The sequence below is a fragment of the Montipora capricornis genome, chromosome 6 (genome assembly GCF_036669925.1).
Source record: "Montipora capricornis isolate CH-2021 chromosome 6, ASM3666992v2, whole genome shotgun sequence".
NCBI classification, from domain to species: Eukaryota; Metazoa; Cnidaria; class Anthozoa; order Scleractinia; family Acroporidae; genus Montipora; species Montipora capricornis.
The window spans coordinates 55,958,882-55,977,974 of NC_090888.1; the positions used below are offsets into that span (position 1 = coordinate 55,958,882).

The 19,093-nt window shown below is 41.9% G+C and overlaps 3 protein-coding genes across 3 annotated transcripts in view; 2 read left to right on the plus strand and 1 right to left on the minus strand.

Annotated features, from left to right (window-relative positions):
* The window catches only part of LOC138052621 (uncharacterized), a 4,313-nt gene extending 1,713 nt beyond the window's left edge, over positions 1–2,600 (minus strand). Inside the window, exons 1-2 of the mRNA XM_068899162.1 lie at positions 1,231–2,600; positions 1–763 (exon numbers count right to left, since the gene is read on the minus strand). The exon at positions 1–763 is cut by the window's left edge and continues 1,713 nt beyond it. Of these exons, the coding sequence (XP_068755263.1) occupies positions 1,404–2,558 (1,155 nt within the window). The 5' untranslated portion in view covers positions 2,559–2,600 and the 3' untranslated portion in view covers positions 1–763; positions 1,231–1,403. The remainder of the gene's footprint in view (positions 764–1,230) is intronic.
* Positions 1–15,806, plus strand: part of LOC138052613 (ribosomal oxygenase 2-like) — a 63,978-nt gene extending 48,172 nt beyond the window's left edge. Inside the window, exons 7-9 of the mRNA XM_068899154.1 lie at positions 10,782–10,951; positions 11,471–11,770; positions 14,520–15,806. Coding sequence (XP_068755255.1) covers positions 10,782–10,951; positions 11,471–11,770; positions 14,520–14,684 — 635 coding nt within the window. The 3' untranslated portion in view covers positions 14,685–15,806. The remainder of the gene's footprint in view (positions 1–10,781; positions 10,952–11,470; positions 11,771–14,519) is intronic.
* Positions 3,754–5,146, plus strand: LOC138050671 (uncharacterized). The gene has a single exon (XM_068896979.1). It carries the CDS (start codon positions 4,039–4,041, stop codon positions 5,131–5,133), a length of 1,095 nt encoding a protein of 364 aa, XP_068753080.1. The 5' UTR covers positions 3,754–4,038; the 3' UTR covers positions 5,134–5,146.
* Positions 15,807–19,093: the final 3,287 nt, after the last annotated feature.

Sequence of the window (19,093 nt, forward strand, 5' to 3'; positions counted from 1 at the left end):
TAAAACATTCTGTCTCAGGACTTTGCGCAGCAGAGCAAGTAAGATTGACAGAGAGCAGTCCGACAAAGCTCTGGAAATATAAGGTTGCTTTCATAAATGGTGACCAAAAAATTACTCCTCGTCCATGTTCTTAACTCCAACTAGCCCAGAACTACCCCTACTAGCCTAACTAGCCCAGAATACAAGTGAAGTTTTGTTTTAGAACGAGGCGAGGTTAAATTTCGGTTTTTTTTCTTGCATTCGGTCACTAGTCACGCGCATGGGCGAAGTTACCCAACGTGCACACTTGACCCTGCCTCATTCCATGTATACTTAGGACTTCAAGATCTATGACGGTCATGGCAACAAAAACATCATGGAAAATAGGCCATTTTACAGTTGTTTGCGCAGCGACCTGTAACCTTGTATTGATACAGCCCCCACTGCTTTTATCATGTAAATTGTGTTGTTGTAATTCTAATTAGTCCATATTACATTTACAAAAGCATGAAGGTTTGTATCAAACCAGGGTCACCGGCAGCCACGCTTCCATTCTTAGGCGAGGTAACTTAGCTACAACTGTAAAATGGTCTATTGCCAGTTTTTGTTTCTCAAGTTTTTTTTGTCTGGAGTATACCAGTCATAATATTTTTTCCAGTTTCTAACTAGCTCATCTATGAGTGTTAACAATGGAAGATAAATGACATACCACTCCGGGATGGAGAGCGCAGAAGGTTACTTCTTTTGAAGATAAATGGTAGTTGAGATAATACATAGCCATGATCTGGGAGGCAAATAAAACTAGAGTAATCACAGAGTCAAAGCACTTGACACCAACTTAAGCTAGAAAACCTAGAAGTATTCCCCTACGTGTTCGGAAGAGATATTTCTGCATTTTTTGGCACTTAAAAAGGTCACCTGGAGGTTTCGGATGAGCAAATGGTTCGCTGGGAAGTTCTTAGAAGGCTACGTTCAGCTAGCAACTTCTGAAATGAAAATGTCTTCCCCTAAAATTTTCGGACACTTCAATTTTCAGCTAAGATTTCCGAACAGATCAAATTCTTCTACGTGATAAACATAACCCTTTAGACTGTCTTTATACATTGTAAGGAGCCTAGAAATGCCTCTCAAGGGCTTTGACTTCAGTTGCTCGTTGGGTGCCCTTGAATTTATTTCATTATTTTGACGACCTGCTTCAGTATTATGACTCATGAATTCCGAGAAAAAGGTCGGAAACAGTTGAAAGCAAACCTTTTTGCCATATGATTGCCATGTTTTCTTCTGACAATGTCAAAAAGATATTCTGTAAAGTAGAGTACTGTCATTAGGGTACAAACTGCGTTGGCGATAACATGAGCACGCCACTTATGCGAGTTCCAAACTTTTAGAACAGCGACATTGAAAAGCGTGACCTGTAGACATCCTCATACCGTGTTGAAAACCACATCAATGGGCAGACCGGTTACGCAGCGCTCGATCAATCCCCAGATAAGATCCGAGACAGGCTGGTTTGAGACATCGGGATACATAAACTTGTAGACGTAAATAAACCCCACGGCCCTGACTAGAGCTGTGGGCTCCGTGAGGAGCAACTGAATGCTAACATCTGCTACAAAACGCTTGCTTCGCGGGGTGCGCGAATTCCTTGGGGAGAAGGTAAAAGTTTGTGATCTGTTACACCGGAAGAGTATTTTGTACATGAAGTCCCATATGTAATCTCGCATTGTGACAGTTAAGCGTTTTAAAAGATCAATCACTGCATGGCCCACTCCTAAAGCAACGAAAAGCCCAAAGCTCGTCAGCTCGGCTTGCATAACTCGGAAGACAATGGCCGAACTCGAATATAGGCATCCTACCAAGAGGTAAAGGAGGCCTGGATGAACAAGCTCAAATTTTGGGGCAAGCACGCGTGCTATAACTTTGGGGAGAGAAAGAAGCAAAGGGCACACTCCAGCGATAAAAACTTTTTCCATCTCGCTTTTGCTGTTGTACCATGGAGATATGCTGTAAACCAGAACAAAAGCAGCTGGTATACCCATCAAGAACTGAAGTCCTAAGAGAAATGTCAGTTTGAGCAGTTTCGTCTTAGTTTGCTCTTGAACTGGTGTGTGGGATGACATAAGGTGCTTGGCGATGATTATGCTGTTTCCGAATACAACTACGGTGAAAAGAACATTTAAAGGGTAGGACGTCCAGGGCTGTTTATAAATACCAAATATCTGCAAGCAGAGTCGATAGCTAGCATCTACGAAGGCCGCCAAGAGGTTGATCGCAAGGAGGTTCAGATCTTTCAAAACAGAATATCCGAACATGCAGAGCATGATGGAGAAATGCCACAGCTCGACAATAAAACCTTCGACAGATTGGCTAATAACTTCAACGCTCTGAATTACCCTCAGCATACTATTCCAGCGGAATGTCTCTTGATAGCAAAGATGGGCCGTATTGAAATCTACAACTGCCACTGCGATTGCGAGCAAACCGATACTAGATCCAATTATTAACTGCATTGGAAAAATGGCCCTAAAACACGACACAAACGACGTCCACCTAGATGGTCGAGAATCCTTCCAAGCCATACTTCCACAAGCACCGAAAGGAGAATCGACCTCTTGGAATATTGTATCGTTAGGATCGAAGTTTGTAAACTCTTCTACGGTGAAACGCTGTAGAACAAGAAGCGGTTCTTTCTCGGAATTACCATGGTCTTGAACATTCCGTGACCCGCAAGGTATTGTTCGCGGGTTTTCTAGAACGCTAGCGGTAAAACTCTCGACAATGTAGGCAAAAAATGCTACAACAGCTTCCAATATACTTGATCCTTCGATAACAACTGAAAAGGACGAAGCTGGAAGTGTCCCCAAAGCCTTCCGGGTGAGAATGTTTCACTGACAAAGAAAGATCATCGCCTAATTCTTATTACTCGGACTACCTGTGGAAGGTATCCGAGTTACAATCTTGGTGGACTTTGTTCGGTTCAGCAAAATAGACAATAGAATTAAGGCCCTAGCAAACGGCTTCGACATTTGCTTCAACATCCTTTCGATTTTGTTGAATGGCAATGCTTAAAGCGTTTGCCACTCCCTTTCCAACGTGTTGAAACGTGTTGAAACGATGTTGAATCGATGTTGAAAGAGTTTAAAAGCCTTTAAACTTTGCTTCAACATCCGTTCAACATTTCTTTTGTTCTCTGGAATGTTCGGAATGTTGAAGCGGAGTTGGAGTAATTTGCCCCGCTCTTTCAACAGTGTTGAGCAAGCGCATGCGCAATTAAGAAAAGATGGTAGCAAAGGAAGACACTTTTGTGTGTGGCTGTGGTACGTCCAGGCGATAATAGTATTTCGATCAGCTGATCCTACAATGGAGGACTATAACACGCCAGACGATTTTGAAGTAGAGATCAACACTGCAACACGGAAAAGAAAAGCACCGGAGGCAGACAAAACAAAGCGAGATAGAAACGCTCATAGATGAGGTGGAGAAGCGAAGCTCTCTGTGGGACGTCTTCGGCAAAGACTAACACAATCGCGAAAAGAGAGACGTCGCTTACACAGAACTGGAAGCCATACTAAACAAGATATTAAGGCGAAAATAACGGGCCACTCGCTTAGATTTGTTGAATGAAATGTTGAAACCGTATGCCCATCCCACCGTTCAACATCATTCAACAACCTTTCAAATCGAATGGATGTTGAAGCAAATGTTGAAGACGTTTTCTAGGGCCTTTACGCGATGATCTTTCTTTGTCAGTCAAACATTCTCGCCCGAAAGGCTTTGGGGACACTTCCAGCTTCGTCCTTTTCAGTTGTTATCGAAGGATTAAGTATGTAGGAAGCTGTTGTAGCATTTTTTGCCTACATTGTCGAGAGTTTTACCGCTAGCGTTCTAGAAAACCCGCCAACAACACCTTGCGGGTCACGGAATGTTCAAGACCATGATAATTCCGAGATAGAACCGCTACTTGTTCAACAGCGTTCCACCTTAGAAGAATTTACAAAGTTCGATCCGAACGACACGATATTCCAAGAGTTCGATCCTCCTTTCGGTGCTTGTGGAAGTATGACTTGGAAGGATTCTCGACCATCTAGGTGGACGTCGTTTGTGTCGTGTTTTAGGGCCATTTTTCTAATGCAGTTAATAATTGGATCCAGTATCGGTTTGCTCGCAATCGCAGTGGCAGTTGTAGATTTCAGTACGGCCGACCTTTGCTATGAAAAGACACTCAACTGGACTAGTATGCCGCGGGTGATTCAGAGCATTCGAGTTACTGGCCAATCTGTCGAAGGTTTTATGATCGAGCTGTGGCATTTCTCCATCATGCTCTGCATGTTTGGATATTCTGTTTTGAAAGATCTGAACCTCCTTGCGATCAACCTCTTGGCGGTCTTCGTAGATGCTAGCTATCGACTCTGCTTGCAGATATTTGGTATTTATAAACAGCTCTGGACGTCCTACCCTTTAAATGTTCTTTTCACCGTAGTTGTATTCGGAAACAGCATGATCATCGCCAAGGACCTAATGTCATCCCACACACCAGTTCAAGAGCAAACTAAGAAGAAACTGCTCAAACTGACATTTCTCTTAGGACTTCAGTTCTTGATGGGTATACCAGCTGCTTTTGTTCTGGTTTACAGCATATTTCCATGGTACAACAGAAAAAGCGAGATGGAAAAAGTTTTTATCGCTGGAGCGTGCCCTTTGCTCCTTTCTCTCCCCAAAGTTATAGTACGCGCCCTTGCCCCAAACTTTGAGCTTGTTCATCCAGGCCTCCTTTACCTCTTGGTAGGATGCCTCTATTCGAGTTCGGCCATTGTCTTCCGAGTTATGCAAGCCGAGCTGACGAGCTTTGGGCTTTTCGTTGCTTTAGGAGTGGGCCATGCAGCGATTGATCTTTTAAAACGCTTAACTGTCACAATGCGAGATTACATATGGGACTTCATGTACAAAATATTCTTCCGGTGTAACAGATCACAAACTTTTACCTTCTCCCTAAGGAATTTGCGCACCCCGCGAAGCATGCGTTTTGTAGCTGATGTTAGCATTCAGTTGCTCCTCACGGAGCCCACAGCTCTAGTCAGGGCCGTGGGGTTTATTTACGTCTACAAGTTTATGTATCCCGATGTCTCAAACCAGCCTGTCTCGGATCTTATCTGAGGATTTATCGAGAGCTGCGCAACCGGTCTGGCCATTGATGTTGTTTTCAACACCGTATCAGTATGGCTACAGGTCACTCTTTTCAATGTTGCTGTTCTAAAGGTTTGGAACTCGCATAAGTGGCGTTCTCATGTTATCGCCAACGTAGTTCTCACCCTAATGACAGTACTCTACTTTACAGAATATCTTTTTGACATTGTCAGAAGAAAACATGGCCATCATATGGGAAAAGGGTTTGCTTTCAACTGTTCCCGACCTTTTTCTCGGAATTCATGAGTCATACTACCGGAGCAGGTCGTCAAAATAATGAAATAAATTCAAGGGCACCCAACGAGCAACTGAAGTCAAAGCCCTTAAGAGGCATTTCTAGGCTCCTTACAATGTATAAAGACAGTCTAAAGGGTTATGTTTATCACGTAGAAGAATTTGATCTGTTCGGAAATCTTAGCTGAAAATTGAAAAGTCCGAAAATTTTAGGGGAAGACATTTTCATTTCAGAATTTGCTAGCTGAACGTAGCCTTCTAAGAACTTCCCAGCGAACCATTTGCTCATCCGAAACCTCTAGGTGACCTTTTTAAGTGCCAAAAAATGCAGAAATATCTCTTCCGAACACGGGACTCCTTTTTTGTGGTTGCGGATCTTTAAGGTGATGTTTAATAGAAAATTCTATAGCTGTTTAGAAACGTAGAACCGAAATTCTTAGCATAGTTTGACTCCCGAACACATATTTGACCGAAGATTATCGTTGGGTGCCCCGGTAAATTAACCGTGATGTAATGTATTCGTTTTTGCCTAAAACAGGGCAGCCTGCAAAAAATGTGCTGGGTCTGATCACAGTCTACACGCGTCAGTCGAAACTGTTACGGAAACTGCATGAGTTATAAAAATCTGGATTGCTCTCAACCCATAATTAAATATATGTATAAATGTAGCCTTCTTTTTCTTTTCATGTAGTCCTAGGTTTAAGGTTATGCATGTAAGTATTATTTAAATATCTACGCTTAGTTACTTAATATGTATATTCAATGTTTCTTTTTTTTCTCTATTGTTTCCACAATTTGATAATTGTTGAAATCATTAAGGCATGGTGTTCGCTAGTTCTACTATTTTGTGCTTCAGTTTAAGATCCCGACCCCTGAGCCACCGATAAGTTCTGGCAGTGTCAATATCAGCAATCTCTGTTCTGTGGGGGGTATTTGCCTTTCCAGTGCATTAGTTTTCTAATTTTATGTCACTTGAGCTATGTAGGATAGTTTGACTAGTTCCTACCTTGCCTTGCTGCCATGTTTGTCATGTCATTCTGTTCATTAAGGATTTGAGCTGTTAATGTTAATAATAATAATATCACTTTATTTAAATCTGAAGGTAATTTTGCCGAGCACGAGTGGTCTACTAATTGGGGAAACTACAAATCAACTGAAATCAGAACTCCCCACAAATAAAACGAGATGTTGGTTTTTAAGAAGATGGGAAAACCGGAGTACACGGGGAAAAGCTCTCGGAGCGGAGGAGAGAACCAACAAGCTCGACCCACATATGGCGTCGAATCCGGGAATCGATTCCGATCCACTTTGGTGGAAGGCAAGTGCTCTCACCACTGCGCCAGCGCTGCTCCTAATGCGATTCACGATAGCCGGCGTTTGGGAATTCTCTCTGATGGCGCGCGACAACGTTTTTGAGCCACGAACGTGAACCAGAAGTGAACATTTCGCATGTTAGGCCAGTAGTCTCTGCCAAAGAGCGAAAAGATAGTCAGCCGTTTTAATGTCGTATTGTCAAGACACGTTAGAAAGGAAAACGGCTAACTTTCATTTGCAATCGGAAGTGAACTGTTTTCCCTTTTTACTTTTCTTCACACAGCCACCTTTTTATTGCTAAGTACCATTTCTCCATTGGGGATGATTAGTTTAAAAATCTGGGAGACACTGCATGCTTCCTGGCATGCGAAATGTTCACCTCAGGTTGCTGTCCGCGTATCTCAAAAACGTCGCCATCGCTTTTAGTTCACTGTCACTTGAAACAGCTCGAAGTCCGGCAGGGATGCCATATTAGGGAGTTTAAGTACGCGACGTTTTTGGGCCGCGGACGGCAACCGGAAATAAGCATTTCGCATGCCAAGACGATAGCGTCTCCCAGATTTTTAACCTAATCATCTCTTATGGAGGAAAGATACTTAGCAATATAAAGATGGTAGTGACAAGACAGGATAAAAGGGAAAACAGCTCACTTCCGGTTGCCGTCCGCGGCTCAAAGAGGTCGCATGCTTAAACACTTCAACACTTTCTAACAAAAGTAACAAAGCTGATATAGACCGCCCGACTTCTCTGTCACTGCTGAGCCTGCGGCCCAGCTTTGTTGCCTTTGTTGACACCGCGGTAAACTTTATTCCAGCAGACCCCAGTGAAATACCTCGGTCCGACGTGATTAGTAAGATGGCTCATTTGAAGGAAGTGAGTACTCACATTCCTCCCTACACGGAAAATGTTGAAGCGAGTTTCCTAATCGGATTGAACTGTCCGAGCGTTCTGAGACCGAGAGGAATTGCTTATTTTGAAGAACATGACCCATACGCAGTACGCTCGCTTCTTGGATGGTACATCAATGGCCCTCTTCGCACTGTGAAGCACGGCAGCGATATCACTTGTAACAGAATTGGCCCTAAAGTAGATAACACCCTCATGACCCCCCGAGGGTACATAATCCCCCGGAGAACGGTTAAGGAGCAGATAATTCTACAAGCTATCCAGCGAATGTTCAAATTGGACTTTTCCAAAATAGAAAAGGGAACTACAATGTCACGCGAAGACATCAAGTTTTACGAAACGAAAGAGAAGGCCATAATCCACTTAGAAGACATGCATTATGAGTTACAGACTTTTGAAGCAAGCAACCGTAAACAATCTTCCTGTCGGTGTACGTTGAATCAGTGGCTTGATCTGATCGGTGTAATTACAAAGTGAGAAACTAAATATTTTGAGCAAGAGCCGATTTAACGTAGATTTGAGTTATGAGTTGCCACTCCCATTGAAACATCAGAACACTCAACTCCCAAACAACTATACACAGGCACAGAAACTCTTGAACAGTCTGAAGACACGCCGGAAGTCTGATGACAATTATCACATGGATAACTGCAGTTTATGTCTGAGATTGTCTCTAAAGGATATGCTCGCAAGGTGGATAAAGAATGTAAGGATCAAAATGGGAAGAATTGGTATTTGCCGCATCATGGAATTTACCACCCGCAGAAGCCAACGTAATTGCGGGTGGTGTTTGATTGCTCGGCTACATTTGAAGGGCACTCCTTAAATGACAAGCCCCTTCAAAGTCCAGATTTTACAAGCAGTTTACTTGGTGTTGTTATCAGATTCCAGCAAGAGAAGTACGCCTTTATGGCAGACATTGAGAAAATGTTCTTTCAAGTGAAAGTAAGGAAGGAAGATCAAAGTTTCCTCAAGTTCTTGTGGTGGCCAGATGGAGACATAGAGAAGGATATTGCAGAGTATTGTATGACAGACCATTTATTTGGCGCATGTTCATACCCTGCATGTGCAAACTACGCTCTCAAGCGTAGTACGGCAGACGACAATGAAGATGAGTATGGGATTGAGGTAGCTAACAAACTTTGAAGAAATGTCTACGTAGACGATGTCCTCAAATCGTCGAGCACTGAAGATGAAGCTATTAAATAGCGAATGACGTCAAAGCAGTTTGTCAAAATGGAGGATGTCGGCAACACGGAAGGCATCATCAACTCAATTCCCCAAGAAGACAGAGCGGATAATGTGAAGGCCCTCACACTGGGCCAAGACAGGTTACCCATCGAGAGAGCATTGAGAGTTATTTGGTGTCTTTACTCAGATACGTTTAACCTCGGAATTGAACTTAAGGATAAGCCCTGCACACGCAGGGGGTATCCTTTCAACGATTAGCTCTATTTACGACCCAATGAGTTTCATTGCTCCAGTAGTGCCTATCGGGAAACAGATATTACAAGACATCTGCCACAACGACAGCTGGTATGAACCAGTAGGTGAAGCAATTGAAGTTTTAAGCCTGCAGAGTTTGGGGTAGTCGTATCCGCACAGCTCCACGGCATGTAGATGCTTCGCTTTCTGGATACGTGTAGTGCTCCTGTTTGAGAATCGAAGACAAGTAGGGAAAGGTGCATGTTTCGTTTGTTATCGGAAAGGCCCGAGTAACGCCGAAGAAAACAGTTAGTGTCCCAAGATTGGAATTGGCTGCAGCCACGATTTCTGTAAAGATTGGTGACATGTTAAAGAACGAATCAGTTAGAGTTTGAAAACATCGAGGAACACTATTGGATAGACAGTAAGGTTGTCTTAGAATTTATAAGGAACGAATCAAGCCGATTTCATGTCTATGCGGCCAATAGAGTTCAAGTCATACGAGATCACACCAGTCCCATAAGGCGAATCCTACTTAATCCTCTCATAGCACCTGTGACGACTTTCCCGGCTTCATACTGAACCGATTCAAGGAGTTAGCTTTCCTCATCAGTAGAGACGTCCCAAAGCACATCATCATACTCCATAACAGGACTGATAACGTACAATTTGAATGAAGAACATGTTTTATTTATCATGCTGAATTTGTTTTTTATATGGTGCTTTATTGGCAAAATTTCAGCCTGATGTTCTTAATCCACTTGTTCTTATGAGCGGGTGTTTACTGTAATCGGGAGCGGATCGTAGGCTCGACTCTTGCAATGGAGCGCTCGGATTTTTCCGAGTATCCCCCAGTTGCCATAGGAAAAAAACACATCTCGTCATAGCCTAGGGCAGGAGAAAACTTGATTTTCTCTTGCCTGGGGAAGATATCGTTGACGTCACCTTTTATCGTTAATGTCCCAGCCAGAGCCTCTTTGGTTGTAGAAACAAGGGGTGTCTTTTGTTCCTGTGGTTGGCACATTCAACTAACAAAAGCAATGTTTGTAAACAGGTATCTTCCTTATTTCCTAACCAACCCATTGCAAAGTGCAATTTCATTTTCAGTTGTCACCATAAGGACTTTGCAGCTAACAACGTAGCATGTTAAAAATGTCATTTGCGAGCTAATATCTTCCCCTTACATTTTGCATCATTATCTGGACTCCAGAGAGAGACGCTCGTTGTGGAATGTTTTTGAAGCCGTTCAATAAATTCGTATGTCGTTTTCTATCGGGTTTAAAACCGCATGGCTTCGCCTCTTAGTTTTAAACCCGATTAAACACTCCTGCTCGTTTATTACTACATACTTACTTATCCTCATCGTGCCCATGCTCGTTTATTACGTAGTACATAACGCAGTCGTCTAGTACCATCTTCCTTCCTTAAAGGGCGTCGGATTACCCCAAATAAGCAACGAAGTGCCTTTTATATCATGTTTCTTAACGATGACAAGGAAATGCTAAGAGAAAAACAGAAACATGATGAAATTTCACATACTGGCTAACCCTGGACCTGGGGTTAGCATACAAGAAGAACATGCCTGGCTTTGTCTAAGAGAATTCTAATGAGGAGTGTTTTATCGGGTTTAAAGTTCATGCGCGTGACGTCTAATTTTGATAGACTGTTGCGCCCATGAATTATTAAACAGTTTTTTTGTTTATATTCCAAGAAAGAAGAAGTTTCTCTCTTCATTGCAGGAAAGAAGAAAAAAACGGCCCCTTCCGACGACAGCAAGGTCAGATTGTCTCATCCCGATCACGTTCGTGTGTTAATCGGAGACTTGTCGGACGGTGTTCCTGGAAATGCGAGTGACGACGAACTGTCGGAAAGTGAAGAAGAGGAGGACGAAAATGGGAGCGATGAAGAGGTTAGGTTGCACGCTTTCCCAAAACATAGCCGTCATAGCGTGTTCTTTCGTTTATAAGGCGGCTTCACACACAATTATGAAAAACAAGTTCTCTCACTTTGGAAATGTTTGCTGAATCAGGAGAGCTCATTGAAAACATGCAACGACCCTAATCGGTCGTCAAAAATAGACTTGGTATTACTAAGACTGTTACGGAACGACATCGATACAGATACTTTTCTCAACAGGCTACGTTGGAAAGGTTTGGTTTGAAGTTTGGTCTTGACGTTTCGTTGAAAAGCCACAACAAACTCAAATTTTTGGGATTTCAGCTTTCCATTTAATTCAGACGATCTAGTTGATGCTATTTGCTGCTTTTGTTGGGGGAGCAGAGCTGGCTCAGTGGTAAAGCACCCGGCTCCCACCAATCTCGTGTGGCCCGCGGGCCGCGATTCCCAGACGAGGCGTGCCCAAGCGCGTGAAGAATTGACGCTCATGAAGCTCATTTAATTTAAGTTCATTTTTGTCAAAACATTTCAGGAGGCTGAGGAATCCGAAGAGAACGAGGAGAACAAGAAAGAGGCCAAGAGCAAGGACGCGAAGAAACCACAAGGAAAGGCAAAGAAAACGGAAAAACCCAAAGGAACCAAAGCAAAAAATAAGAAAACAGAAAAGGACGAAGAGGGTGATGAAGAAATGCAAGCCGAAGACGAGGATGAAGATGAAGGGAGTGGGAACGAAAATGACGCATTTGACAACGGGGACGCTGGAGACGAGTACATCTTGGTCCTTCATTCCGTCAAGAACAAGAGAGCCTCCCATATGATGGGCGACCCAACTGTAAGTAGCTGTAATGAAACCACGTTCGTGACTGATAAGTTAAGCTGGAAGATTTTCCCCATTTTAACTCGAGATCTTCTATCCAGCCTCTTTCTACCCCTTCTTGATCCAAGGCATACCAACAGGGTTGTCTCACGCGAAGGGTTCTTCATTCAAGTCTTTTACAACACGACCTCTTCCTCCGTCATTGGCAGTTTGCTCCAAATGAAATATAATCCTCCATTTAGATTACTCAGTTCCAGGACTTGTGGTAGCAAATAAAAAGAAAAAAGTAAAATGAAGCCCCTGAACCAACCTCGTCCCCAGGGTGCTTTTCCCTGGCTTCAAAGCCAGGGAAAAGCGCCCTGGCGACAAGGTTGCCCCTGGACAGGATTTGAACCCAGAGCACCCATTTTGAAGGAACTGTTTTATCCACTTTACCAGAAAAGATCAACTAACGAAAAAATGTGCAGATTATTTACCCAACCTAATTAGTATAAATATAAAATCATTTCTGAATACTGGTTAAGTCTCAGGCTTCATTTTAAAATGGTTAGCTTTCTCTTGAAGTTTGGTAAACGACACATTTCTCCGTGTGAGCTTGCTTCTTAGCGGGTGTTAATACACGTTTACAGCGGCACTTTTGAAAGAATAGAGACAACCTTGCAATTAGTGATGTGGTAGTGTAGTGGTTAAGTGAAGGGGTTATAAATCACACGTTCCCAGGTGCGAGTCCTGCGAGTCCAGACATTTGGGTTTGGCTTTTAAAAGAAATATGTTCATTTCCCATGATCCCTATCAAGCTTTCAGTGTCCAAAATGAACGATAATACTTCATTTGGAAGAAATTGACAACGAAGAATAATTCTTCAATTGAGGGAGAGACTTGTTTGGTTTTTTACTCCTTCTTTGGGTAGACAAGATTACAGTGCTGGGCTGTCGGTTTGCATTGTGGTATGGCACGTGGCGATGTTCGGTTTTGTTGTGGTATTTAACCCGGAGTTGTGTAGGAGGGGATCTTGCTTCCAGTTTCTAATGTTAATCTATAATCCCTCTAGTGGGGAGTTATTGCACCGTTTCTCAACAGCGACCTTTGAACTAGGTTACAGGTGCTACCATATGTGTTAGATCGCAGCAAGTGCGTTCGAAAAAAAAAGTTGACCAGCGAATCCACAGCGAGTGCTCAAACCCGTAAACAACCTCGTTTCCAGGGCTTTTCACCGCCGAGAGCCCTGGGAACTCTGGGAACGAGGTTGACCCTGAAACTCACACCCGGCGTACGTGCACTCAAGACGAAGTTCGCTCTTATGACAGAAAGCTTAAACAATCTGTAATTCGCTAATTTTTTCACGAAACTGAATCCAAAAGAAAACTGGGGGCGTAAAAAGGTTCTGTCAAATGAAAGTAAGTCATTTTAGCATAAAGCGATTTGTTTGTGGCTGTTTTAATTTACCAAAAAGCTTCGAAAATTTTTATTAAGAATTTTAGTGGAAACACTACTGTGGTTGGCAGAATGGTGCAAAATTCTGTAAGTCCAAATTGCTTCCAACATCAACTCATTATATTTATTGACAGCCGGCTGTAAATGAATTGAGCCTTTACAAAAGAAGCCTACAAGTGTGATATTATTTTGAATGTGAATGATGAACATGAGGCAGTGTTAGGCCCGTTTCAAACTTCTAACTTTTCACGTGCCGAATCCGAATGCAAATGAGCAAAATCTATTGTTTTCGCTCATTTGCATTACATTCGGCACATGAAAAGTTTGACGTTTGAATCGGGCCTTAGAAGAGTTTCGCAACTTTTAGGAAACGTTTGTAGTGAATTTTAACGCTTTCAATTGCTCAAAATCTAAAGTCGTGTTCACACTCAACGTTGATTATGATCAACTGAAGTATATATCAGGCTATCATACTTCATTCAATTTTTTTCAATTATGGTTCTGTTCACATCTGCGAAAATTCTAATACAATACGCAGGGTAACCTCGCAGTGTGAAACAAAATGGCGCCGTATCGCGTGGCTGCCACGATTATCATCACCATCATGTGCTTGAGGTGAGAAGATAGCTTCCGAGAATAGAAGAAGACAAATACAAACCTTCACTCCATAAAGCGATTAGAAAGTTTCGTCTGCTCATACCACCACGTGCTCGCCCTTCTGTTTAATTACGCATTGTAATTACTTTAAACAACCCTTTGAGGTTGTTTGAAGTAATTATAATCCAGGTATGATCAGGGACTGCAATTAGTTGAAACAAGCCCTATTCAGTACTCTCTAGGCCGCCCGGTTCTACTGCTAGCATGCCGGAAGTTTTCGCCTCCAACAACCTTCACCGACCACAGCCAGTCGCTCGTCCCCAAATTGTTGAAATAGATATTTTTTGTCATTGAAGTTGACATCGCTTTTCGATGTTGATTTCGAGGTGATTCGTTGCCCTTAAAATGTTGACTTACTTTTGACTGTTGTTTTAAATTAAGTGCGTGTTTTAATTGTTGGTTATTGCATTAGCCCTTGAATCTGGACGAATTTCATTGTTGACTTAGGGAAAAAATGTTTCAAGCTGCCGGTTGGTTGTTTATGTTGGAAGCGATTTTGACTTCTCGAATTTTGCACCATTCCGCCAACCATAAACCACAACCAACGTTGGTTTCCCAATCCGGGAGTTTTTCCCTACCACTGGAACAGACCATGTTCTAATCGGTTTCCATTTAGAAATGGAAAACAACCATTGTTTCGACAGACTCAGTTTCATGTTTTTTTTTTTTTTAGCCATGTTCTACTCTGAAGTTTCCATTCCGGTACAAAGACGCCCTGCGGCAGATCACAGCTGATCGAGACAAGTTCGTCACAGTTAGCGGCTTAGATCTTCCTGAAAAGGAGCGTTTGTCACTTGTTAAGTCGTTATGGGATCAAGGCTTGCTGGAAGCTGAATAAATTAAGGGTTTAAGCAATCTTCTGTTGATTTTAACACTTTTGCCTATTTCGTGGTCTGGTCACGGCTGTTTGCGTTTCAATTCAGGGACTTGGAAGCCGTCTTCGTTGTCTATTGTAACCTAATCATTCGTGTTTGCGTAAGCGTTGTCTTTAGAAACTAAGTAGAATACGCGGAATAGCATATGTAATGAAAAAGAGCGAGGCTATAATCAGTGGCGGAATTCAACCTAAATTAAGTCGTATTTCCATGGCAGAAATTTGATGAGATTAGAAAGAAGGGATTTTTGTTCTGATCTCCCTGTTCTTTTAAGTTGTTGCTAAAGCCCCGGTCAAACGTAAAATGGTTGATGACCTAACATGATCAAACATGTTTGGTAACTAAAGATTTGGTCGTTAGGCCACCTTGTTTGATCGTGTTTGCAAGGTTAACTTTGAAAGCCATCAAAAATCCAATCAAACGGCATCAAACATCGCTATTGTTCTCGTGTTTGATGCGCGGTGTTTGGCCTGCTTTACCAAATGTGTTTGGCGCGCGCATGCGTATTACGGCAGCGTTCTTTGAAAGAAAAGGTTGTAGTTTTCGTCCAAAAGAGTATTACCTGATTCTTAGTGGTTGAGCCTGGTTTTCACTAATAACACAAGCATTGGCACAAGCAACATTGGCATGCACACCAACTTGTTAATTTAGGGTCTTTTGTTCTAGCAAAAGGTACAAATTATCAAAACACTAGTGAATTTACCTATGTTTCTTGTGCTTGCGTCTGCGTCCCTAGTGAAAAGCAGGCCCTAGACGCTGTTCCATTGCGCAGAATTGGCCAGCTTGGTCTATGACATTTTTCAAAGCCGCATTACTACTTAATTCGATTGTTAGCTTAAAAGTGTTTTATCCTTTTCATACTAGAACGTTGTGTTTGGAATTAACAACCATGCCTTTGAAGTCGTGTAAATTGTTACCGTTTCTCTCGCATTTGACTAGTGGACAAATCCTAAAGAGGAAAGTCCGTCAATGTGAGAGTGGAAAGAATTGTACCAAAAATTGTAACGGAGAGGAATAGCTTAAATTAATGACTGGCATGACTTATTTAAAATGAGAAAGGAATAAAATTTAATGTATATCCTTAACTGAATCTTTGCTTTTTGAAAAGTAATATTAACGTTAAGCGGGTGGCTTCGTCTCTTCCGCCTCTTGTGCTTGGGAACATATGTCCTTGCATTTCTGGACACTTGCTAAAGCCCTTTCACCTCCATGATCTAAAAGTTCGTTGTCCAAACTACTTGCATAGATTTCTTTGTTGGCTGGTCATGAGAATTTGGTGTTATATCAGGATCAGAAATTGAGAGGTGAATTTACAATAAGGGTGTGAAATATGCGAGAATTCTTCGAATTCATCATCATGTTCTGGTGGCCGCGAATTCCTTTTATCTTTACGCAAACTATGAAAAGAAATTCTTCTGAACTTACTTTTAGAAGGAAAGAACAGTAAAAATAATCTGATATCCTGTCCATTCGAAGAGTTAGCTACTTTGCGAGTTATAAATCGCAAAGTTTCGCATCGTAGACAAAACGACAAAGGTACGTCAATGTGTTGTATATAAATTACAGGACAACTTTTGTGACATTTGATAAATAACATAAAATATAGGGGGAAAGTACTTTAAATAAAATTTTTACATTTTGCGCCCCATACTTTCTCATCCCGGTGACCGGGGCTGAAGTGTTAACGTGGAAAGTTTTTCATGCCCGTAACGGAGATCTCGACAAACGTACCAGCCCGCACGGCGAGATTTTTACAACGATCGGAGCGGTAGGGAAGGGGGGGGGGGGAGGGGGGAGGTTTTGGAAACCAAGCCAGCCTGTTATTCCGTGGGATGCCGCAGGCAGCAACGGTAACAATTCGGGCCCATTCCGCTTTCTTTGTCGTGGTTGTCTTCGTTGTCACACATTGAAATTTTTTTTCTAATACCCGTATCCCGTGACGTGTATTTGTAGCAACCTGAAAAAACTTTCCAAACCCGCGACCTGAACTCGCGCTATCTTGCCTCAGGAGCGGGAGCTATGTCACAGCGCCATCACTTGATCACCGGAAAGTTGAAGCTTTAAATGTATTTACATTATCTTGCAGTGGCATCTACGTTTTCAGAAGAAGTGAAATGTTTAACTATACACTATACACTATACACGAACAACTCGTGAATGAAGCCCCGTACGCCGCACTTAGTTTACGTCAAAGGGCGGCGTACGGGGTTTTATTCACGAGTTGTTTGTGTCAAAAACCCCGAACGAGCGAGTGAGGGTTTTTGACACAAACAACGAGTGAATACAACCCCGTACAAAGCACTTTCTTTGTCGTGAGCTGTTTATTACACATTTGAATAGTTTTCTGAACGCAAATTAGAAACAAAAACTCACTAAAAATAGAACCAAAGCAAATTTAATTTAATTCAATAACAAAGTACGATTTGCACGAGATGCATTAGTGATTGTCTTGGAAAGGCCTTTACGCTATCGTTGATTGGTTATACTTCCACACGTGAAAGAGCCGTACGCCATCCTGATTCGGCTGTATAGGCTTCTTTTACATGTGAAAATAGAGCGTGTACATTTGTACAAATAAGCTTTATGGAATAAAATTCTCATGTTATGTGTAATAAATAAGATTAGAAGTTTTCGGCGGGGACAATACGAAGTCGTCTTCTATGGACGGGCTTTAGTGGAAATCAATCATTTCAATGACATAACTACACCGACATCAAAATGAATCCATTTCTTCCAATACAGGAATGAAAAAGACTTATAAAGAACATAAGATAATAGCCTTCAACGGCCAAACAAAAAAATGAAATCAAGTTAGATATCGTTTTCTCAGGGACTTCGCGGTGGTCTCCCATCCGAGTACAAACCCCACCAGAAGGGGCTTAATTATTTTAGACACTTAAACTAGCACCCAAAAGACCATATTCATATTCTCAGTATTGGACTGGAACTACCATGAGTAGCTTGCAAGGGAGGCTAATGCGAAGAAATATATTAAAAGTATTTGCATTTGAAAATATTCCCCGCGTTAGCTTCCATTGCAAGCTAGTTGCAGTTCAATACTGACAATACGAATACGGTCAATTTAATAGTATGTGATACTAGTAGGTCACGTCAAGGACAATCGACAACAAAAAAGAAATCCTTTCTTCCAGGAGCCCAGTAATGGGTAATGGGCTCCTGATTCCTCCTAGTACAGGAATCAAAACGGTGGAAAGAATATATTTTTTTAAAAAGCCTGAAAAAACCAAATACAAAAAGCGAGGCATTTTGCTGTGATGTGTTGATATCCGGAGAAGCGAGCAACCAAGTTACGTTACAAGCCCAGACTGCTTCACGCGCCGCGGGAAGTTCGAACCAGCGTGAGAGCCTTTGTTGGACGCCGAAAAAAATATATTTGGGTGAGAATACTTTTTTATGCGAAATATCTTCTTTTTAGTATATTTAGAGCATTTTAAGCGATATTTACTTTAAGAGTGGAGGATCCCTATAAATCTGAAAAGAAAACTGTCAGAGTTGTATAATTATTTGAATTTATTGAGACCACAAGTTTTAAAATGATATGTAGTGCCAATATTAAAATGAGTGGCATAGTTGTAGGGTCTCACTGGGAGCAACAGGTGCAGTTTTGGTAGGTGCTCGGCTGGGTAAACTGCCTGATCTAAAAACTAATATCCTGCTCTTCCCCTCCCTGAGCGCATTATGGCATATGAAGGATGCCGTAAAATGTAGTTTCATTTGTTTTAGATGGAAAACATTGGGTGACATTTTCCATTCCTCTTCAAAAATTCTAGAATTATAGAATAAAATACTTCTAGGTTTTCTCGCTTAAGTTGGTGTCGAGTGCTTTGACTCCGTTATTACTCTAGTTTTATTTACCTCCCAGATTATGGCTATGTATTATCTCAACTACCATTTTTCTTCAAAAGAAGTAACCTTCTGTGCTCTCCATCCCGGAGTGGTATGTCATTTATCTTCCATTGTTTACACTCATAGATGAGCTAATTAGAAACTGGAAAAAATATTATGACCGGTATACTCCCGACAAAAAAAACTTGACAAATAAAAACTGGCAATTTTCTGTGACGTTTTTGTTGACATGGAGGTCATAGATCTTGAAGTCCTAAGTATACATGGAATGAGGCAGGGTCACGTGTGCGATTCGGTTAACTTCGCCCATGCATTTTATTAGTGACCGAATGCAAAAAAAAACGAAGCCTAAATTTAACCTAGCCTCGTTCTAAAACAATACTTCACTTGTTGTTTCGTGCCAACTGTTGTGGTACCTGGAAATGTCATGACGTGGGCAATGTTAGGAGCATGATTCATTTTAAAATTTCAGACTTTAATTCTCAATTAGCAGATCTAGATCTAC

Coding starts and splice junctions, on each gene's coding strand:
- LOC138050671 (XM_068896979.1), top strand. CDS start 4,039: ATGACTTGGAAGGATTCTCGACCATCTAGGTGGACGTCGTTTGTGTCG.